Raw genomic sequence first — 24,488 nt, forward strand, 5'->3', positions numbered from 1 at the left:
AAGGTGAGAAACAGTCAAGGCATCTTCAAATCGGTGTCTTCATCATTCGCATTGTCAACTCAGCTAAAACTCCTCTGTGTCATAGTTGAAGAGCATGTAAGATGAACAGAGCATTTAGATGAGGTTAAAAAAAACAACTCGCACGCACTGTTGGAGTACTAAATAAACTACGTTTCTTTTTACCGACGAAGGTAAAATTAGTAATTGATAATTTTCTTTTCCTATCGCAAATTAACCACTCCTTTCAAGCCTAAGGAAATACACCAGAAACTAATATCAGGAAACTATATCTTCCGCAGAAGAAAGCCGTTCGTGATGCTTCCAGCTCTGCTTACGGTGCGGAACCGCTTTCCTGAGCCTTGGCGTCCACAACATTCATTCGGTTTGCACTGTCACGCTACTTAAGCAACGCAACATAGAAATGAAGAAGTGTAATAAGTTCATACCGAAGCTATCAAAACTAAGCTTAAACTATCAGATATGATACAAGAAACTCTAAGAGATGGTATGTTGCGCATAGACGAATCAACTACGCACACGAGGAGTTATCTTTTGTGCTATCAACATTGCTGAACTAAAAAAAAACAGTAATATTTCTTATTCGGTGGTATCCTTTGCACCTTTGAAATTGTGCGCAACTTTCTTTTACCTTTTGTATATTTGCGGTGCCACTGTAGTCTGATGGGAAGCAAGGAAGCATGTTTCTTGTACTTTAGTTTGGTCAAGCTGTCCAACCGTTAGGAATTTTTTATTTGCATTCATCATGCATAGACTAACTGACAGTTGTTCCTTGCGCATATTTGATTAGTGATGCGACATTGTTTTAAATTGTATATAAATTATTTTTATTTGTTTTAGGCATACTTACGTAAATATGCACATATATTGTAGGGAGCACATGCCCTGTCAATCCATTTCTTATGGCTTTTTTCCATGCTCCTGACATCGTACACACAATGTCGAATAAAAATTTCATTTGATTTGACTTGATAAGATCACGTTATCACAAGAACTAACTTTGTCTGGGTTTCGTGTAAGATTGGAGGCTCTAAACAAAAACTCATAACCCTTAGAATTGTTCTACGTAACGCACGAGCACGACTGATATTTTTTGATGCGATGTGACTTATTATTATTTCTATGCATTGTCCTTATTCAGCTATTGCTAAACGTATGCAATGTTCAGGTGATTTTTTCCATCACGTATGTGCTTATCTAATGTGTTACGTGCATTGTGCACCCATAGTATGCGCGCCTGTTGTGTTATTAATGGAAAGTGTCAGTACTGCAAATGTAAATGAAATATTATGTAAAGAAAAACATTGTTCATGTTAGTACAAATGGGAAAAGCCTTCGAACCATTTTAGTTAAATTGTTCAGCGTCGAAATATTTAAATATAATCTTAGCGTGTATAAGCTTTCTGCTTTTAGTTCATGTGTTTTGTCTGTGTATAGTATGCCGATCGTGAGCTCATTTGTATGATGGGCGCAAAGATCTTCATTTTTGTTTGTTTTTTTCCTTCTTTAGAGTGAAGGTACTATGGTGCTGTGCTGCTGTTTGCCGCGCCTGTCGCCGGGCCTCAAACATATTCAAGCCACGTGGCTCTTTGTTATGGTCATGTCTCATGTATTCTCACGAAAAAAAGTAAAATTCGTTCGTTCATACATTCGTTCATTCACGCATGTATGCACGCATAGCAGACGCAAACGCTGTGTCTGTTCCTTCGCCTGTTTCTGTACTGTAGTCGCTTGAGTATGGATTACGAGCTAGCCGTTTTTATACCTTATTCGCTGCCGTTGCTGAGATAAGAAAAAAAGGAAACGGCATTCGTTCGAAACCACACAAACATTGGCGCAGACTTCCGACGTTGTGAGGTAAATTAAATGGTGAAGCTTACGTCCAAGCCACGTGAACCTCTCATTGAAGTTGATCTCTTCTTTCTTGCTGTACCTTGGCATAGCTGCAAAAAACAAAACGACAGAAATGAATCGAGATGAAACAGGAAAAAAAAGTAGAGGAGTATGCCCTCTACGAGGAGGCTAGGCACCTCGTAGGTTAGTCTTTCAGAGTGAATGCAGAGTCGGTGCTTACAGGTTTGATGAATATTCTGAGATTCATTAATTATGTTGACAAGACGTTGTGAAAAACACATTGGAATATTACAAGGTAAACTAAAGCGCACTTCAACAGTTGCGGAGATTACGCAGATCGTTTTAAGGCCAACACTGTACTTATGTTATGGGCAGTTAATGCACACAGAAGCTTGTAAAATATATGAAACAATTGGAAGTTTCTGCTGCGCTCATTGTCGTTCCAACTTTTTTACTCGCACTTGTCTGCTTGTTTGTTTAAACTGGAGGAAGTTGCAAAGAAACTTAGAAGGGTGCAAGTTTTGGCTAGTTGGTATTGCACAGTCTAATATGTTTCAAGCGCGAACGAAGACCAGACGACGAGTAACAAGGACAATGCAGCGTAGACTCAGCAGCAATAGATCAGGGCTGCATCGGCATGTTTTCATTATGATCTATTTTATGTATGCTCGCCCGATAATAGAATTTGGCTGCGCTTTGCTTTCTGGCGGACCTGTCTACGAAATTCGGCTTCTGACTCTATAAGAACGAGAGGCGATACGCCTAAGTCTTGGGCTTCCTAAATTTGTCGTTAACGATATCCTGTATGAAGAAGCGCGCCTTCCTTCTCTTCTCATGTGATTTCAAATCCTAACAGTACAAACCTTTCTAAAGATACACGAATCACCATAGAGCAGATCACAATATGTTTTTAATAATAAACCGGTCTCAATTTTTTACTCTGTGTGGTATCACTCAAGTTGTCAACAAGTTGTTCGTCTCGCTCAAAAACTATTGGACTCATTCAATCATTCTTCCACGCGCGGTGGCTTTACTGAATTCCTCGGTTCCAGATGCTAAAACTGACTTTGATGATATTTTTGCCGAATAATGGTAAACATCTTCTCTATCAATATCTCAATAGTATTCTGGAAGACCACATTGCACACCTGGATACAAAGACCGTTATAGCAACCGATGCTTCAGTCTGTGAAGAAAAGGCAGGTGTGCGCATTGTATGACCGCATCGCAATTGGTCTTTTTCGATTCGCCTATCTGACTTCACGCCTTCACGCCTTCAGGCGGAATTGTTGGAAATTGTCTTAGCTTTACGCTAATTACCACCATCTCTGTCATCACCCATATTTTCAACTCATTGCCCGTCTGTCTGTTTTTACTAACTCCACCCAAATTTTCAGATTCATTAAAAACTTTCTATTCTCTTCTCCAAAGACACTTAGGTCTCATTCGTTTATTGTTGGTGCAAAGCCACAAAGGTGTAGCCTTGAACGAATATGCAGATACACTTGAAGTAGCATCCCACGATGGCTTTGTAATCCCTATTTTACCTTCGTCAGCTTTCATCACTGCGACGCGATTCAGAAAATATACTACTACCAATAAGTTTGCTCAATGACCATTGGCAACCTCTGGTTTCCCGCATCTCAGTTTAGCTTGGCACAAAAAATGCTGCTCACCTAGAAAAATTGAAGTAACGGTTACAAGACTACGGTGCCGAGTCACCCCACCGAACTTTTACCTCCACAGGTTTCGTCCGGCTGCATCGCCTTTGTGTCCTTTACGCAATGAGAGTGAATCTCTGGAGCACTTTTTTGACATTCCGCCGTTTCATTACTCAACGGAAAAGATTTTTAGAAGAAAGCTTCCAAAAGCTTTGCTTGAATTTGACTCTTCCTGTAACTCTTTCCTTTGGGGCTACCGTACTGGGTTACAAGCACAGGAACGTTTGTGAAGCCCTCTGCTTTTTTCTAAGTGAAACAAAACGAATTGCATGTTAGGTTAGAATTCTTCTAAATCCTTATAATCTTCACAAAACTAACAAAATATCTAAGGAATTGATTATTTATACCTGTAGCAGTAGACACTTTAAATATCATTTGCAAAATACTTATTTTATCTAACGCTAACCTATTAAAAAATGCTAACGGTTCCTTCAACACCCGATGCATGGCTGATCCCCAAGAGTGGGTTGTGTCATTTCACTAGGGAAAAAGAACAAGAACTTCCAAATGAGTTTAATGCGTAAACCAATGATTTTATACATGATACAAGAACATAGTATTATGAGGGACAAAACCGCTACGTGTGGGAACAAACCCTTCACCAAACGTGGGGCGTAAGTAACCCAGCGAGTCATCGAAAGACCGCGAACGCCTATCCCACCAGCCGTCGCATTCTAACAAAGTCAGTTCCTTTCCTGATAATGACACAGCGGGTTTCTGACACATGCTCACTCGACCTCCCTTTTAATTCCAGAAGCTTGGACTATAACTAGAGTGCGGACATCACTGGGCTTGTAATTTACTGTGGCGTCTTCAAACACTGGGGCACAGCCACAACTAGTATTAAAATGCCTTTTTTGTTCAGCACGTTGTTGGTTTTCTGGCTTTACGTTTTAATTGTCTTGATTGTATCCCAGTGTTTGAAGTCATCACGATAATTTAAAGCACAATGATGTTCGCTCTCCAGTTATAGTCGAAGCAGAAGAAATTTAACGGGACGTCGAGTACGCATGCGTCAGAAACCTTCTGTGTCATATCAGAAAATGAACGGACTTTCTGCAGCAGCGTGACCTGCAGTGGCCTACAGACCTACTGTGTGTGAGCTGTACTGCGTGTTCTAGTTTATTGTTTGCCATTTTTCATATTGCTATTTTTTCTCCTTTCCTCCCCTCCTTTCTGTCTCTCATTTTTATGTTTCTGTCGCCTCCTTTCTGAGAAGGAGGCCGGCATTGTGGCTCTTCCGGTGGCGGTTGCCAGCCTGCTCTTCGCTTGCCCTTTCCTTTCGAATGTACATATGTTTTCAAAACAAATAATAATAATAATAATAATAATAATAATAATAATAATAATAATAATAATAATAATAACTGACTTTCTTGGAATGTGACGGTTGGTGCGACAGGCGTTCGCGGTGTTTTGATGAGTCGTTAACTTGCTAACGTCCCACGTTTGGTGAACGTTTCTCTCTACACGTAGCGGTTTTCTCCCTTATCTTGTAATACTGCTTTCTTGTAACATGTAACTTTCTTGCAACAGGTATAAAATTTACGGTTTTCTGCATTAAATTCAGTTGGAAGCAAGCGCTCGTGTCTGTTGCTCGTTGTCTCGTCTTTGTTCGCGCTTAAAACTTGTTAGACTACGCAAATAGAAATGCAGTTTGACACAACTTATATAGCACGTATCCCAAAACTGGTACTAGCTCCTCAATTATTACAAGTGGATATGCCTTGGATGTTTCTTACTTCTATTCGTATCTTTCCACATGTGCGCTGAAAAACAAAGAAAGTAAATTAGTGATTTTTGTTTATTCGTAAATAAATAGTGTAATTAGTGTAATACCCGCCTCTAAGAGGAACGCAGCTCAATGAGTAGATGTGTGATGTACTATACAGGTGATCTGCTAAGTTCGCGTAATGCTAACATAATATCTGTTAAGGCCCCCAAGACTAAAGTTGTATTTTCCTCACATCAACAACATTCGGCATCCTTTCTTTCTTTAACTTTTGGCTTGCACGCTATCTCTGCAGTCCATCCTCATCTTTCCTGGGAATTTCTCTTGACTGCAACTTGAACTAAGAATATCATATTTCTCACGTAAAAAGAATGTAGCATGCAGTATTCGCATTCTCATTAAAACTCATGTCTACTTACACAAAACAAATTAATCTCGCTATACCACTCATTCGACCACTCTCATAATAACTACGGCATAATATTGTTACGTGGGAAGAGGCAGAGGCGACGCTATATAGAAGCATAATTACAGATAAATACGCTGCGCTTGACCAAAAGGCCGGCGATAGCCGCTAATCATCGTCGTCTTATCCGCACCACTAGCCTATTCCTCAATGGACATCGGATATACTTGTCCGTAGCACAACGCCTGGCGGCAAAAGCGCCGTCCCGGAGCAACCAAGGGCCGGGTTGGAGAGCAGTGTAGTAGGCCTTGAGCCTACTGACGCGCACGACATCACTGGATGCTGGAGTAGAGGGTAAGGTAGAATTGACCTGCGCAATTTCATAGGTCACTGGTGTCACCTGGTGCAGCACGCGGTAGGGGCCCATGTACCGAGAAAGGAGCTTCCCTGAAAGCCCCACAAGACGACAGGCTGACCACAGGAGCACTAGTACACCAGGCGAAAACTGTACGTCGCGGTGGCGGGCGTTGTACAAACGCTTGCGAGCCCGTCAGTCGAGTACGTGCAGGCTGGCGTAGATGGCGTCGTGTGCATACTCGCTTGATGGGGTCGCGACAGGAGGAAGTGCAGCACCAAGGGGCTAGGTGGGTTGGCGACCATACAATACATAAAATGGAGAAAATACCACGGTGTCGTGGCGAGGAGAGTTGTAGGCAAATGTGACCAAAGGAATGGCAATGTCCCAGTCATAGTGCTCCTTCTAAACGTACATGGACAACATCTCTTTCAAAGTACGTTTCAACCGCTCCCTCAGTGAATAGGTATGAGGATGGTATGAGGTGATCAGCTTGGTTTGAGTGGAGCAGGAACACACAATGCCTGCGATAACTTTTGACAGAAAGTTACGACCGCGGTCAGTAAGCAGCTGTTGCGAAGTGCTACGAAGCAAGATGAAGTCGTGCAGGAGAAAGTCTGTGACGTCACGGGCGCAGGTGGCGAGGAGACAACGACCTGGTCGCGGAAGACCACTGGTCGTTCTCACAACTAACTCCATCCGTTGCCCATGCTCGGCGCCATGATCGCAGCCCTTTTGAGCAACCATGTGCGGCAGAACCACGCAACCCTGACGCTGCCACGACATGGTCCAGCCACTCCCCGTCACCTATAGGTCACCGGTCACGTTTACAACGGAAAACTAGGCAATGCAGTGCCAGGAGGTAACGCTGCAGCCACGACTCAGCCCCCAAACCCTCTAGTTAATCTGTGGACTGGACGGTGTATGCCCGACGTTGACGCTAATGGCGTGACCATCTCTGCACTTGTCGACAACGAGGCTCATATTTCTCTCATGAGCTCTGGTCTTCGCCGTCGCCTAAAGGAGGTGGTCACACCTGCTGTGTCCCGTGTTCTAAGAGTGGCCGATGGAGGAACTCCCGTCGCCCTCGGAATGTGCACCGCCCGCATCACCATTGCCAGTTACCCAACTTCTGTTTTATTTGCCGTTGTTGAGCGATGTCGTTATAATAATATTTGGCGTTTTACGTGCCAAAACCACTTTCTGATTATGAGGCACGCCGTAGTGGAGGACTCCGGAAATTTTGACCACCTGGGGTTCTTTAACGTGCACCTAAATCTAAGCACACGGGTGTTTTCGCATTTCGCCCCCATCGAAATGCGGCCGCCGTGGCCGGGATTCGATCCCGCGACCTCATGCTCAGCAGCCCAACACCATAGCCACTGAGCAACCACGGCGGGTGAGCGATGTCGTTATGACGTTATACTTGGTATGGACTGTCTAACAACTAATTCTGCTCTAATTGACTGTGCGACTGGCCTCTTGCAGCTCGACCTACCTCCCCTAGCCAACAACGCCTTCAGCCCGTAAGAAAGGGGACGCCAAAGGCTTGAAAAATTATCGACCGATCAGCTTACTGTCCGTTGCCTACAAAGTATTTACTGGGGTAATTGCAAATAGTATCAGGAACACCTTAGTCTTTTGTCCGTCATAGGACCAGGCACGATTCCGTAAAGGCTACCCAACAATAGACCATATTCACACTGTCAATCAGGTGATAGAGAAATGGGCGGAATATAACCAACCCTTTCTATATAGCTTTCATTGATTACGAAAGAGCGTTTGATTCAGTCGAGACCTCAGCAGTTATGCAGACATTACGGAATCAGGGTGCAGACGAGCCATACGTAAACATACTGAAAGATATCTATAGCGGCTCCACAGCCTCCGTAGTCCTCCATAAAGAAAGCAACAAAATCACAATAAAGAAACGCGTCAGACAAGGAGATACGTTCTCTCCAATGCTATTCACAGTGTGTTTACAGAAGGTATTCAGAGACCTGGATTGGGAAGAATTGGGGATAAGAGTTAATGGAGAATACGTTAGTAACTTGCGATTCGCTGATGATGTTGCCTAGCTGAGTAACTCAGGGGGCCAATTGCAATACATACTCACTGATCTGGAGAAGCAAAGCCGAAGGGTTGGTCTAAAAATTAATCTGCAGAAAACTAAAATAATGTTTACTAGTCTCAGAAAAGAACAGCAGTTTACGATTTGTAGCGAGGCACTGGAAGTGGTAAGGGAATACATCTACTTAGGGCAGGTAGTGACCACAGATCCGAACCATGAGACTGAAATAATCAGAAGAATAAGATTGGGCTGGGGTGCGTTTGGCAGGCATTCTCAGATCATGAACAGCAGCTTGCCATTATCCCTCAAGAGAAGAATGTATAACAGCTGTATCTTATCTGTACTCACATACGGGGCAGAAACCTGGAGGCTTACGAAAAGGGTTCTACTTAAATTGAGGACGACGCAACGAGCTATGGAAAGAAGAATGATAGGTGTAACGTTAAGGGATAAGGAAGGAGCAGATTGGGTGAGGGAACAAACGCGAGTTAATGACATCTTAGTTGAAATCACCCGCCGTGGTTGCTCAGTGGCTATGGTGTTGGGCTGCTGAGCACGAGGTCGCGGGATTGAATCCCGGCCACGGCGGCCGCATTTCAATGGGGGCGAAATGCGAAAACACCCGTGTGCTTAGATTTAGGTGCAGGTTAAAGAACCCCAGGTGGTCAAAATTTCCGGAGTCCTCCACTACGGCGTGCCTCATAATCAGAAAGTGGTTTTGGCACATAAAACCCCAAATATTATTATTATTATTATTATTAGTTGAAATCAAGAAAAAGAAATGAGCATGGGCAGGACATGTAATGAGGAGGGAAGATAACCGATGGTCTTTATGGGGTAGGGACTGGATTTCAATGGAAGGGAAGCGCAGCAGGGGGAGGCAGAAAGTTTGGTTTGCGGATGAGATTAAGGAGTTTGCAGGGATAACATGGCCACAATCAGTACATGACCGGGGTAGTTAGAGAAGTATAGGAGAGGCCTTTGCCATGCAGTGGGCATAACTAGGCTGCTGCTGATGATGATGCTTCTCCTCAACTTATTCCGGCAGGTATGTCGCTCGACACCATCACTGTTGCCGAAGACTGCGAAATTTTAGCGTTGCATCCCTCCAGTCCCAACAGTTCATCCATCACTTCTACCACAACCAGTTCGCCGTGCGATCACTTTCGCGGAATGATCTCTAATGACTTTTCTCCTGCTCAAGCTAGCGACGTTCCCCTTCTCCTGGAGTACTACCGAGACATTTTCGACTGGAGCGATCGTTCTTTGAGCCAAACGCCTGTTGTTGAGCATCCAATCGACACAAGGGCTGCGACACCTATGCATCTCCGTCCCTATCGTGTCTCCCTGGCCGAACGACGGGTGGATCCAGTCAAAGTTGACAAAATGTTCGCAAAAGACCTTGTTGAACCTTCTTCTAGTTTATGGCGTTCTCTGTGGTGTTACTAAAAAAAAGACGGCAGCTGGCGTTTTTGTGTAGACTAATGACACATCAACAACGGCACGGGCAAAGACGTACAACCACTGTCCCGAAAAAATAACGCTGTGGACTGCTTCGACGGCGCCACGTACTTTTCCCTCATCGACCTGCCCTTTGGATACTGGCATATTACCGTTGATTTCATGGACTGCGAGAATGCGTTTGTCGCACCTGTTAGACTTTAGCATTTGAAGGTTATGCCTTTTTGATTGCTTAATGCCCCCGCAACCTTTGAGCGAATGATAGATTCTCTCCTTAGGGGCTATATATGGTCTACTTGTCTTTGCTATCTACATAATATGATTCTTTTTCGCCTACTTTTGAGAACCACGTGATCCGCTTGTCGGCGATTCTGGGTGTGTTTCGCCGCGCCGGCCTGCAACCTAACTCCTCGAAGTGCCGTTTCAGTCGACATCACATCACCATTCTTATTCACCTTTTTAGCGCTAGTTGTGTTAAGCCTGACCCCGACAATATGCGTGCCGTCCAAGACTTTCCTGTTCCTCACTCAGTCAGAGATGTCCGGAGCTTTATCGGCTTGCGCTCTTATTCCTCGGCTTTGTCAGAATTCTGCTTTGTTTGTGCTTGTCTCCCCTTCTTTCTATCTCCCCCTTCTACTCTGTTTCTCTTTTTATCGCTCTTAACCCTTCCCCCTGCGCAGGGTAGCCTACCGGAACTACCTCTGGTTAACCTCCCTGCCTTTCTCTGCATTATTTTCTCTCTCTCGCTTGCCGACCTTGTCCGGACGCTTACTGACCAACTCAAGAACAACGTCTCTTTTCCTTGGGGTCATGAGCAAGCTATCGCATTCACCCCCTTGGTCAGTTTACTTACATCACCACCCATTTTGGCCCATTTTTACCCTTCGGCCTGTACAGAACTTCGCAGCCACGCTAGTGGCCACGGCGTAGGTGCAGTCCTCGCCTAGCGCCAGAACAACAAGGAACGTGTCACTGCCTACGGCAGCCGCCTTCTCTCGTAGTCGGAGCGGAATTTTTCGTTGACTGAGCGCGAATACCTCGCTTAAGTCTGGGCTGTGGCGAAATTCCGCCCTTTTTGGCGGCACATTTTTGGTCGTCACGGACCACCACACCATTTGTAGGCTTTCGTCACTCAAGGATCCTACAGGAGGGCTTGGTCGCTGGGCTTAACGGTTACAGGAGTACAGAATACCTCCTGTAAACATGCTATTCACAGCGTGTTTACAGGAGGTATTCAGAGACCTGGATTGGGAAGAATTGGGGATAAGAGTTAATGGAGAATAACTTAGTAACTTGTGATTCGCTGATGATATTGCCTTGCTTAGTAACTCAGGGGACCAGCTACAATGCATGCTCACTGACCTGGAGAGGCAAAGCCGAAGGGTTGGTCTAAAAATTAATTTGCAGAAAACTAAAGTAATGTTTAAAAGCCTCGGAAGAGAACACTAGTTTACGATAGGTAGTGAGGCACTGGAAGTGGTAAGGGAATACATCTAGTTAGGACAGGTAGTGACTGCGGATCCGGATCATGAGACTGAAATAACCAGAAAAATAAGAATGGGCTGGGGTGCGTTTGGCAGGCATTCTCAGATCATGAACAGCAGGTTGCCACTATCCCTCAAGAGGAAAGTGTATAACAGCTGTGTCTTACCAGTACTCACGTACGGGGTAGAAACCTGGAGGCTTACGAAAAGAGTTCTACTTAAATTGAGGACGACACAGCGAGCTATGAAAAGAAGAATGATAGGTGTAACGTTAAGGGATAAGAAAAGAGCTGATTCGGTGAGGGAACAAACGCGAGTTAATGACTTCTTAGTTGAAAACAAGAAAAAGAAACGCGAATGGGCAGGAGATGTAATGAGGAGGGAAGATAACCGATGGTCATTAAGGGTTACGGACTGGATTACAAGGGAAGGGAAGCGTAGCAGTGGGCGGCAGAAAGTTAGGTGGGCGGATGAGATTAAGAAGTTTGCAGGGACGACATGGCCACATTTAGTACATGAGCGGGGTTGTTGGTGAAGTATGGGAGAGGCCTATGCCCTGCAGTGGGCGTAGCCAGGCTGATGATGATGATTATTATTATGATGATGATGAGTACACCTTTGACGTTCGTACAAGTCTGGCCGGATGTATCAAGATGCTGACTGTTTATCACGCTATACTATCGAGCCTCTCGGCACCGGCAAACCTTACTGCAAGCTCTGCGCCTTGCCAATTCGACCTGAGTAAGGCTCGTGTTTAAAGGTGACTGTCTACCATCACATGGAAAGGTTGATCACCTTGGGAATGTGGTACGGCCTTCCGTGCCCAAACCACTTCAGTGCAGAAGGTGTTGAAGAATTGGACACGTGATTGGTGTCTGTCGAAATTCAACGATATGCCCGCGATGTTCGGAACAACACGACACTGACACTTGCCGTGCAACGGAGCTCAAGTACCCGAATTCTCAAGGGTCACACAGTGCGTGCTCGAAAGACCGTCCATGCCTAAAGAAAGAGCAGAAAATCTTGAGAAAAATGACCAGAGACGAACCATCACAAGAAAATGCTTCTGCTGCGATAAGGCGACATCGCTCCCGGAAACGAAAGCCTACGAACTCTTCTGGTTCAAGGGAGATGCCTCGTTAGGCAACGCTGCATACTGTTCCATCTGTCTCCAATAACAGCAGGAATGTCAGCGAAAAAAGCGGCTAAGCTATTCATGCTTCATCAAGTGAGGTTTGGCCAACACTGTCGAAGAGATGACACGCACCAGAGCCACAGCACATGACTCGCCACTAAAGTCCAATGTGGCTGCAGTTGACCACATGCACGACAAGGATTCACAACTGACTGCTATGCTACAGTCACTCACGAATGTCATGCGTCTACTACTGACAAACATGGACACTCCAGCTGCTCGTACCGCACTGCAAGTGCTGGACGCGCCAATTCCAGTGCTTGAAAGCTTCGCACGCACCATGACCCGCCCCTCGCTGTCCTTCCACAAGGAAGTAAAGAAAGCAGCTCTATTGTAGTGGAATGTCAGTGGCCTCTAATCGACAATTTAAAATTTCCGAGACTTTCTCTTGGAAAACAATTTTCCCATCCTCGTAATTTGCGAGCAGCACGTGCAGAATGTCATACGCATTTCTGGCTATGAGGCATTTATGCCCTCTACCTTTGGTGACGTGAAACAAGACCGTTGTATATATTAGATGTGATCTGACATACGTGTTGCACCCCCGCCTCAAGAAGACAACCAGTAGGTTTAATTTTATAAACGAAGAAGCTTACGTTCTCTCTGGTCACTGTCTAAATTACTCGTTCAAGTTGCTTCAACTCTAAACGACTGCACGATTTGCTATCACCGACACCCGGGCCCTACAATTCTCACTGGATATTTTATTGCTCACCATCCGCGTTGGGGGAGGTTGAAGATGGAATCCAGGGGATGTAGACTAGCATCCTCTCCCACACAGCACGACATTTACTGCCTCAACGATGGTAGTCCGACATATCTGTGAGGGCTTACATAAAGCACCTGCCTAGACTTAACCCTGGTTTCTCGGCGCCTTGAAAGAAACGTGCAATGGTACCCAGACATCGAATCACATGGAAGCGTCCATATTTCCACATAGCAGATTGAGGGATTAAGTAGTCCCACTGAAGATCAAGGGACTATTTAAGTACTCCTCGACTACACTCCGGTTAATTGACCGGTCGGTGTTTCGGTCACAGATGGAGAAATTATGTCAGCAGGGGAACCATTCTAATCTCGAACACGAAACTCAGAAAGCCATGAAAGGGGCTACGCACGGTTTTCAGCCTTTCCCGAAATACGAAGAATTTGAAGCCGAACTGCAGCGACTACGACCGATTCGCCGGCGGGCTGTAAGAAGATACAGGAGAACTAAATCCATCCACGATCTGCAAAGGAACATTGCAAAAGAAGATGCATGCAAAAGAACATGCATGAAAAAGAAGATTCAACGTCGCATTGATGCACTACAATCTCTACGATGGAAACGATTCTGTGATTCGTTGGATCCACATCAGCGCTTCTCTCAGATATGGAGAACTGCGAGTGTACATCGCGTATCGCCGCAACAGCGTGTTCCTTTCAAATCCCTCGCTTTGCTCCAAGGTCGCAGTGAAATTGGCGTTGGTGAAGAATTTCGCTCAAGAGTAGCCAGCTTGCAGCTTCAACGCGTACTTACACCATGTGCCACTCCTGTGCCACGGGATTCCCGCATGGATGTAATGTTTTCGGTGGAGGAGCTTGAAGCGGCACTGGCGACTTGCAGGCGCTCTTCTGCACCTGGGCCGGACGGCATTACCTATGCGGCGCTCGGCAATCTTGGGCAGAAAGCACGACTCCACCATGCTGCTAACCCATTACAACGAATCTTGGCGCAACTGTTTTGTTCCACGTGAATGGAAATGGAGCCGCTTGTTTCCACTTCTCAAACCTGGTAAATCACCGTTAGATTTGTCATCGTACCGCCCCATCGCTCTGGCCAGTTGCATCAGGAAAATAATGGAAGGAATAATTTTGACACGCCTTGAATAGTGCCTCGAAAGTTACATCGTGTAACCAGATGCTATGGCTAGCTTCCGGCGTGGGTGCTCATCCATAGATAATGTCATCAATTTGATCACGTGTGTTCAACGTCGAAAACGTCTGAAACGACTCACTGCGGCATTACTCCTTGACATAAAAGGTGCCTCTGATAATGTAGCACTTTATGTCATTATAGAGGCCCTGATTGAAGCCGGGATGGGTGGCCGCACTTTTCAGTGGCTGTGCAGGTTTTTGACCGACCGGCATTTGTACGTGATGACCGAGGATGGTGCCACAACTTAACACCAAACATTCCGTGGAGTACCGCAAGGCGGTGCGTTGGAGCCGACGCTATTCAGTCTAGTGTTCGTTGGCCTAGTCAGATGCTTGCCAAACACAGTTCAAGTATCAATCTATGCTGAAGACATCTGCAACTGGGCGTCTGCTCTAACATGACTGCGTGTACGAGCAAGGTTACAAAAGGCGGCTACGTTAGCATCGCTGTACATGCGAAAACAGAACTTAGAGCTGTCTTCAGAGAAATGCTGCCTTGTTACATTAACTTCAAAGGCAGTGAAGCATTACACTGTAAGTGTCAATGGGTAAGCTGTTGCAAACGCACCAAAACATCGCTTTTTAGGGGTAATTATCGATTGCGGCCTACATGAAACTCGCACTTTTCCTACCTAAAGAGGAGGTTAGTGACAATAATACACCGATCTCCTCAAATTTCTGGGCAGAAAGTCATGGGGCACATAGGTGCGGTCAATGCTGCGCTTATAGCGCCTTGTTCCTCGGTTTCGCCAGATAGCGCCTCCCTGTGCTTGGTAGCACCTGCAAAACAAACCTCTGTGTATTCCAGGGACTACAAGCTCAAGCCCTAAGGACGTGTCTCGGTATTCCAAAGTGTGCGTCTACAGCGGCAACGGTTGTCATAGCTCGATATCACCCACTATCAAGGTACTTAGCCATTGACGCTCTCAGGCCGCATATTCGGCACTTTGACCGACTACTTTCTTACCATCTTGTTGCTTTACCTGCAGAAAGGCCACACACTACATTCTGTCGTATAACTGTTGACAATCGTCCCTCGCTGCCATCGAACTACATGCCTGCAGCACACGCCTATACGATAGCGCAGAAGCGCAGTCACGTGCTTTCTCAGTTTCAGTTTCCGTTTATCTTTTTAATAAGTTGATATACGTGCTTACACAAGTATACAGAAGCAGGTCCCAGAGCATGTGCCTGAAAGGGGACCTCCTGTCAGAAAATATATACATTAGAGCAAATACGCAGCACAAAACAGCAATATAGTAGTCACTAAGTGGAAGATTAAGCAAAGTAAATGTAGTACAAACTGCAACACCATATACAGTCAATAACTAGTCGCAGAATTAAAAGAGCAGTCAAGGCAATCGCAACAAAACAAACCAAATATATTTCAAAGGCTACCAATGAAAAAAACTACAAAAAGGAAGAACGAAAAGAAAATGAGTAGGAGTGAAGTGGATAGCTTAGATATGCGGATTATTTTGGCTATCTAGTAGAAAAGTGAATAATGTTTTCTTGAACAAACCTAAAGAAGAAGAGTGCTTGACATGTATTGGGAGGCTGTTCCAAATAGATAATGCTGCGAAATACCCTGATGGTTTTCCAAAATTAGTAAGTATTGGTGGCTATAAGAAATTGTTGTTAGCTAAAAATCTTGTGCGGTTTAAGTTACCTTAAGTAGCCTAAAAAAATATTTACTTGGGGATGACAATGTATTACCTTAAAGAACAATTAAATTTCGCGGCATTTCTTCAAACGCTGAAAAAATATCGCCGCGCAGCACGAACATTTCCACAAAAAACTGGATCAGTCGTTTCTGAACTCCCTCTACAAGAAAACAAAACGCACTTGGCCCTACAGGGAACATTAAAAAGTTAGCAAGACTCATCTTAGTTAATTAATTTGTTAACCGGAATATCAAAAAAACACCTTAAGGAGCGCCACATGACGGCAAACAATATGCCGCTGGTTTCATTTACCTACGTCTAAGAACTTTTTAAAAATAATTTACACAAGTTGCGCGAAACATCCTGTATACGGCAATTCTTGACAATCTTATCTTGGAAAGAATACATTCGTGTCGTCAGCATAAATCCCAATACCCTTAGTGTTTTGTATGTTAACTATGTTGTTGATTAATAGCAAAAATATTAAGGCGGCGTAATAGAGACGCTTGAGGTTTGTTGAGATCATACCTGTGTTCGACTTGATATGATGTACTGTTGTGAATTGTTGGCGATAATAATTAACTGGATTTTCTTTTAGTATACCGTGTGCTACGAATCAAAAGCTTTAAGCAAGTCTAGCAAGATTCCTACCATTACTCATGCGCGCTCAAAGTAGTCAAGCAGTTTTTCTTTTATCCCTAGTAAGGAGGATACTGGACTCTTGTTTTTTTTCTAAAACCAAATTGTTTGCCTACAAATATGTTATCAGAATTGTAACTAAATTGCCGATTGTTATTTACGTTTCAGCAACATTTGCGAAACCTGACAGCACAGAGATAAGAATATAGTTATGTAGTTCATCTCTGATACCACCCTTGTAGATCAGACGGACCCAGGCAAAGTTCCTCATCATTAGCAAAACAACTAGAGACCAGCATGATGTTACAAATAGCGCCAGGGGACAGGTGACAATATTGGCGATTTCTTTAACTGGCCTTGTCAATATGTCGTCTACGACAGGGATGCACATGAGTTTAAACGAACATATAATGTCAAAAATTTCATTTTGGCTGCATAATAATGACAAAAGTAGGGGCGCGAATGGATTCGTGGACGCTAAAATGATGCCGACAGTGAGAAGCCTGGTGTGCCATGGCGAAAGCGCATATTACTATACATGAAAAAAAGAAATGAGGCTAACGAGCACATCGAGCACGTCGGCGTCGAAGAACAAACAGTGGGGCTCGAATGCATTCGTTGACGCTAGAATGATGTCGACAGTGCGAAGTCTGGTGTGCCATGGCGAAAGTACATATCACTATACATGCAAAATAGGAATGACCCTAACGTGCACAGCGAGCACAGCGGCAACGAACCACAGAGGATCGGCCGCGAATGCAGTCGTTGACGCTAGAATGATGTCGACAGTGGGAAGCCTGGTGTGCCATGGCGAAAGTACTTATTAGCACACATGCGAAGAAGGAATGACGCTTAAGAGCACAGCGAGCACGGCGGCGTCGAAGAAGAAGATTAGGGCACGAATGCTGGCGAGCACGCTAGAATGATGTCGGCAGTCCTAAGCCTGGTGTACCATGGCGAAAGTACTTATTACTACACATGCAAAGAAGGAATGATGCTAACGAGCACAGCGAGCACGGCGGCGTCGAAGAACAAAGATTAGGGCAGGAATGCTGGCGAGCACGCTAGAATGATGTCGGCAGTGCTAAGCCTGGTGTACCATGGCGAAAGTACTTATTACTACACATGCAAAGAAGGAATGACGCTAACGAGCACAGCGAGCACGGCGGCGTCGAAGAACATAGATTAGGGCACGAATGCCGGCGAGGACACTAGAATGATGTCGGCAGTGCTAAGCCTGCTGTACCATGGCGAAAGTACTTATTACTACACATGCAAAGAAGGAATGAGGCTAACGAGCACAGCTAGCACGGCTGCAACAAAGCACAGAGGATGGGGCGCGAATTGAGTCGTTGACGCTACAATGATGTCGACAGTGCGAAGCCTGGTGTGCCATGGCGAAAGTACTTATTACTACACATGCACAAAAGAAATGACGCTAACGAGCACATTGAGCACGGCGGCGTCGAAGAACAAGGAGTGGTGCGCGAATGCATTTGTGGACGCTATAATGATGTCGACAATGCGAAACCTAGTGTGCAGCGGCGAAAGCACAGATTACTACACATGCAAAGAAAAAATGACGCTAACGTACACAGCGAGCACGGCGACAACGAAACACAGAGGATAGGGTGTGAATGCAGTCGTTGACGCTAGAATGATGCCGACAATGCGAAGGCTCGTGTGCCATGGCGAAAGTATTTATTACTACACATGAAAAGAAGGAATGACGCTAACGGGCACATTGAGCCCGGCGGCGTCGAAGAACAAAGAGCAGGGTGCGAATGCATTCGAGGAGGCTGCAATGATGTCGACGGTGCGAAGCCTGCTCTGCCATCGCGGAAGTACTTATTACTACGCATGCAAAAAAGGAATGATGCTAACGTGCACAGCGAGCACGGCGACAACGAATCACAGAGGCTAGGACGGGAATGCAGTCGTTGACGCCAGAATGATGTCCACAGTGCGAACACTGGTGTGCCATTGCGATAATACTTATTACTATACATAAAAAGAAGGAATGACCCTAACGCGCACAGGCAGCACGGCGGCAACGAAGCACAGAGGATAGAATGCAGTCGTTGACGCTAGAATGATGTCGACAGTGCTAAGCCTGGTGTGCCATAGTGAAAGCACTTATTACTACACATGGAAAGAAGGAATGACGCTAACGACCAGAGCGAGCACGGCGGCGTCAAAGAATAAAGAGTAGGGCGCGAATGCAGTCGAGGACGCTAGAATGATGTCGACAGTGCGAACCCTGGTGTGCCATGGCGAAATACTTATTACTACACATGAAAAGAAGGAATGACGCTAACGAGCACAGCGAGCACGGCGGCTTCGAAGAACAAAGAGTAGGGCTCAAATGGATTCGTGGACGCTAGAATGATGTCGACAGTGCGAACCCCGGTGTGCCATGGCGAAAGTACTTATTACTACACATGCAAAGATAGAATGACGCTAACGGGCACATCGAGCACGGCGGCGTCGAAGAACCAAGAGCAGGGCGCGAATGCATTCGTGGACGCTAGAATGATGTCGACAGTGTGAAGCCCGGTGTGCCACGGCGAAAGCACATATTACTACACATGTAAAGAAGGAATGACGCTAACGAGCACACCGAGCACGTCAGCGTCAAAGAACAAAGAGTAGGGCGCGAACGGATTCGTGGACGCTAGAATGATGTCGACAGTGTGAAGCTTGGTGTGCCATGACGAAAGTACTTATTACTACACATGAAAAGAAAGAATGACGCTAACGATCACAGCGAGCACGGCGGCGCCGAAGAGCAAAAAGTAGGGCACGAATGCAGTCGAGTATGTTAGAATAATGTCGACGGTGCGAAGCCTGGTGTGCCATGGCGAAAGTACTTATTACTACGCATGCAAAGAAGGAATGATGCTAACCTGCACATCGAGCACAGCGACAACGAACCACAGAGGATAGGGCGCGAATGCAGTCCTTGACGCTAGAGTGATGTCGAAAGTGCGAACACAGGTGTGCCATGGCGAAATTACTGATTACAACACATGCATAGAAGGAATGACGCTAACGAGCACAGCGAGCACGGCGGCGTGGAAGAATAAGAACTAGGGCACGAATGCAGTCGAGGACCTAACAATGATGTCGACGGTGCGAAGCCTGCTTTGCCATGGCGAAAGTACTTATTACTACTCATGCAAAGATGGAATGATGCTAACGTGCACAGCGAGCACGGCGACAACGAAGCACAGAGCATAGTGTGCGAATGCAGTCGTTGACGCTAGAATGATGTCGACAGTGGGAAGTCTGGTGTGCCATGGCGAAAGTACTTATTACTACACATGAAAAGAAGCAATGAGGCTAACGAGCACAGCGAGCACGCCGGTGTCGAAGCAAAAAGAGTAGGGCGCGAATGGATTCGTGAACGTTAGAATGATGTCGACAGTGCAAGCCTGGTGTGCCATGGCGAAAGTACTTATTACTACGCATGCAAAGAAAGAATGACGCTAACGAGCACAGCGAGCACGGCGGCGGCGAAGAACTAAAAGTAGGGCACGAATGCAGTCGAGGATGTTACAATGATGTCGACGGTGCGAAGCCTGCTCTGCCATGGCGTAAGTACTTATTACTACGCATGCAAAGAAGGAATGATGCTAACGTGCACAGCGAGCACGGCGACAACGAATCACAGAGGATAGGACGCGAATGCAGTCGTTGACGCCAGAATGATGTCGACAGTGCTAAGCCAGGTGTGCCATGGTGAAAGCACTTATTACTACACATGCAAAGAAGGAATGACGCTAACGACCAGAGCGAGCACGGCGGCGTCAAAGAATAAAGAGTAGGGCGCGAATGCAGTCGAAAACCCTAGAATGATGTCAACAGTGCGAACTCTGGTGTGCCATGGCGAAAGTACTTATTACTACACATGAAAAGAAGGAATGACGCTAACGAGTACTGCGAGCACGGCGGCTTCGAAGAACAAAGAGTAGGGCGCAAATGGATTCGTGGACGCTAGAATGATGTCGATAGTGCGAACCCTGGTGTGCCACGGTGAAAGCACATATTACCAAAAATACAAAGAAGAAATGACGCTAACATGTACAGCGAGCACGGCGGCAGCAAAGCACAGAGGATAGGGTGCTAATGCCGTCGTTGACGCTAGAATGATTTTGACGGTGCGAAGACTGGTGTGCCATGGCGAAAGTACTTATTACTACACATTCAAAGAAGGAATGACGCTAACGTGCACAGCGAGCATGGCGGCAACGAAGCACAAAGGATGGTGCGCGAATGTAGTCGTTGATGCTAGAATGATGTTGACCTTGGGAAGCCTCGTGTGCCATGGCGAAAGTACTTTTAACTACACGTGCAAAGTAGGAATGGCACTAACGAGCACATTGAGCACGGCGGCATCAAAGAACAAACAGTAGGGCTCGAATGCATTCGTGGACATTACAATGATGTCGACAGTGCGAAGCCTGGTTTGCCACGGCGAATGTACTTATTACTACCCATGGAACGAAGGAATGACGCTAACGAGCACAGCGAGTGCGGCGGCAACGAACCACAGAGGATAGGGCGCGAATGCAGTCGTTGACGCTAGAGTGATGTCGACAGTGCGAAGCCTGGTGTGCCACGGCGAAAGTACTAATTTCTACACATGTAAAGAAGGAGTGACACTAACGAGCACAGCGAGCACGGCGGCGTCGAAGAACAAAGATTAGGGCGTGAATGCATTCGAGGAGTCTACAATGATGTCGACGGTGCGAAGCCTGGTGTGCCATGGCGAAAGCACATATTTCTACATATGCAAAGACGAAATAACGCTAACTTGCTCAGCGAGCACGACGGCAACCAACCACAGGGGATAGGCCTCGAATGCAGTCGTTGACGTTAGAGTGATGTCGACAGTGTGAAGCCTGGTGTGCCAGGGTGAAAGCGCATATTACTACAAATGCAAAGAAGAAATGACGCTAACGTGCACAGCGAGGACGGCGGCAACGAAGCACAGAGGATAGGGTGCTAATGCAGTCGTTGACGCTAGAATGATTTTGACGGTGCGAAGGCTGGTGTGACACGGCGAAAGTACTTATCACTACACATGCAAAGAAGGATTGACGCTAACGAGCACAGCGAGCACGGCGGCGTCGAAGAACAAAGTGTAGGGCGCGAATGCAGTCGTGGACGCTAGAATGATGTCGACAGTGCGAAAACTGGTGTGCCATGGCGAAAGTACTCACTGCTACACATGCAAAGAAGTAATGACGCTAACGTGCACAGCGAGCACGGCAGCAACGAAGCACAGAGGATAGGGCGCGAATGCATTCGTGGACGCTAGAATGATGTTGACAGTGCGAAGCCTGCTTTGCCATGGCGAAAGAACTTATTACTATGCATGCAAAGAAGGAATGACGCTAACGCGCACAGCTAGCACGGCTGCGTCGAAGAACAAAGAATAGTGCGCGAAAGCAGTCATGAATGGTACGTTGATGTCGACGGTGCGAAGCCTGGTGTGCCACGGCGAATGCACATATTACTACACATGCAAACAAGAGTTGACGCGACCATGTATGGCGAGGAAGGCGGCATCGAAGATCAAATGATAGGGCGCGAATGCAGTTGTGAACCCTACACTGATCTCGATGGTGCGAAGCCTGGTGTGCCATAGCGAAAGCATATATTGCTACACATGCAAAGAAGAGATGACGCGAACGTTCACAGTGAGCAAGGCGGCGTCAACTCACAATTGGATAGGTTGCGAATGCAGTCGTGGACGCCACAGTGATGACGACGGTGCGAAGCCTTATGTGCCGCGGCGAAAGCTCATTTTACCGCATTTGCAACGAAAAGATGACGCGAACATGCATAAAAGATAGGGCTCGAATGCAGTTCTGGACGCTACATTGATGTCGACGGTGTGAAGCTTGCTGTGTCACTGCGAAAGCACATATTACTACACTTGCAAAGCAGAGTTGACGCGACCATGCATAGCGAAAACGCGGCTTCGGACATCGCATGATGGGGCGCGAATGGAGATGTGAGCGCTGCACTGATCTCGATGGTGCGAAGCCTGGTGTGCCACAGCGAAAGCACATATTACTACACATGCAAAAAAGAGATCACGCGAACATGCACAGCGAACACAGCAGCGTCGGAGCACGAAGGATAGGGCTTGAATGCAGTCCTGGACGCTACACAGATGTGGACGGTGTGAAGCCGGGTGTGCAACGGCGAAAGCACATATTACTACACATACAAAGAAGAAATGACGCTAACGTGCACAGCAAGCGCGGCGGCAACGAAGCACAGAGGACAGGGCGCGAATGCAGTCGTTGACGCTACACTGTTGTCGACTGTACGTAGCCTGGTGCGCCATGGCGAAAGCGCATGCACATGCAAACACATGCAAACAAGAGATAAAGCGAAAGTGTACAGCGAGTACAGCGGCGTCAAAGCACAAAGGATAGGGCGCGAATGCAGTAGACGACGCTACACTGATGTCGACTGTGCGATGCCTGCTGCGCCACGGCGAAAGCACATACTACACATGCAAAGAAGAGATGACGCGAACGTGCACGCAAGGCGATGTCGAAGCGCAAAGGGTAGGCCGCGAATGCAGTCGTGGACGCAACACTGATGTTGACTGTGCGAGGCACCTTGACATCGCAACTGGATTTCTCCGTTCTTTCTTCGCACGCGCGAGGAGCAGTGGTCGCGCGGGAGAAATGTGGGGACTTTCGGTCCTTCAGATTTCTCTTCGCCTAGGTATTACGGAGAAGAAAGTTGTTAGCTCCGTTTGTCCCTAGCCGAGCTGGCAAACAATCGAGAGAATGCGTGGCCGGCAAGGCGAAGAAGCCGTGTCCAAAGTGAGTTTTTTGCGATGGTTGCATATCAAATTTTTATAGTCGCAGGGGGATACGTTTGGAAGTGAGATGTCTTCTTGGATGACTTTAGTGGCAAAGGATTACATCGTGCCGATGCATTGTTCATTAGTGTCGTTGAGCAAGGTCAGCATACAGCACACTTCAGGAAATTCGCGGGAACGGAAAGAATTTATGAATTCGACTGCCGTGCCGATGCGAGTTTGTTTCTTTTTTTTTCTTTTTTTTTGCGGCGGTTTCATAATGAATTCTGATAGTCTCAGGGGATACGGTTGGACGTGAGGCGTCTTCTCGGATGACTGGCAAAGCATTACGTCGCGCTGACATATTGTTCATTAGTGTCGTTGAGCATACCACACGCTTCAGGGTAATCGCGGGAACGGAAACAGTTCATTAATTAAACTGCCGTGCCGATGCATTAGTTCTTAATGTAACTGAGCATAAAACACACTTGGAGATTCGTGGGAATGGAACATTTTGTACTCTGTATGTGAAAGTACTAAAACTTGCGTCGCCATGCAATCTGTGCAGCAGCTCGTTGTTAAAGCTGTAAAGCCACACTGGCAGAACACTATGCCCTGCGGATGAATACGGAACTAATGTATGCTAAAGAAAAATGGTCGTCATGCAATTTCATACCAGTAGGCCCTTGTGAAAGCTATACAGTAACGCTGATATTAGCTACGTGGTTTGTGCCATCAGCCAGCTCTTCCAGATTCAGAAAAGACTTAAGACTGGAGGAAAACTTCTAAATCTACAAGACGGCAACCTGATTTGATAACTCATAGTTTGGATGTTTCCAGTAGAAGCACCTGCACCAGTGGAAACTAAGTTGCAGTAAAATTTGGACTTCAGAAAGTAAATTTGTCAACACACCAACGATGAACGCAATTACACTACATGGATGGCTTGCCTTATATGAAAACATTGTTTTCGCCTTTTGCTCTCCTGTTCGCCACATGAGTATTGCGGTTTAAGGCGAAGTCTCACTGTTTAGTGCAATGCGTTTGTCACTGGCTGACCACAAATGAATCGCTATGAATGTGGTTTAATGACCATTAAAAAGTTCTTTTCAGCTCCTACTTTGCGACTGATGAACAGGCTG

The 24,488-nt window shown here is 46.2% G+C and overlaps 1 protein-coding gene across 2 annotated transcripts in view; it reads right to left on the bottom strand.

The window, feature by feature from the left end:
• The window catches only part of LOC142573237 (dual oxidase maturation factor 2-like), a 547,099-nt gene that overhangs the window by 280,643 nt on the left and 241,968 nt on the right, over nucleotides 1–24,488 (bottom strand). For both annotated transcript variants that reach the window (XM_075682837.1, XM_075682836.1), the window contains one exon: nucleotides 1,899–1,961. In XM_075682837.1, coding sequence (XP_075538952.1) covers nucleotides 1,899–1,961 — 63 coding nt within the window. The remainder of the gene's footprint in view (nucleotides 1–1,898; nucleotides 1,962–24,488) is intronic.

This window comes from Dermacentor variabilis, chromosome 2 (assembly GCF_050947875.1).
Source record: "Dermacentor variabilis isolate Ectoservices chromosome 2, ASM5094787v1, whole genome shotgun sequence".
NCBI classification, from domain to species: Eukaryota; Metazoa; Arthropoda; class Arachnida; order Ixodida; family Ixodidae; genus Dermacentor; species Dermacentor variabilis.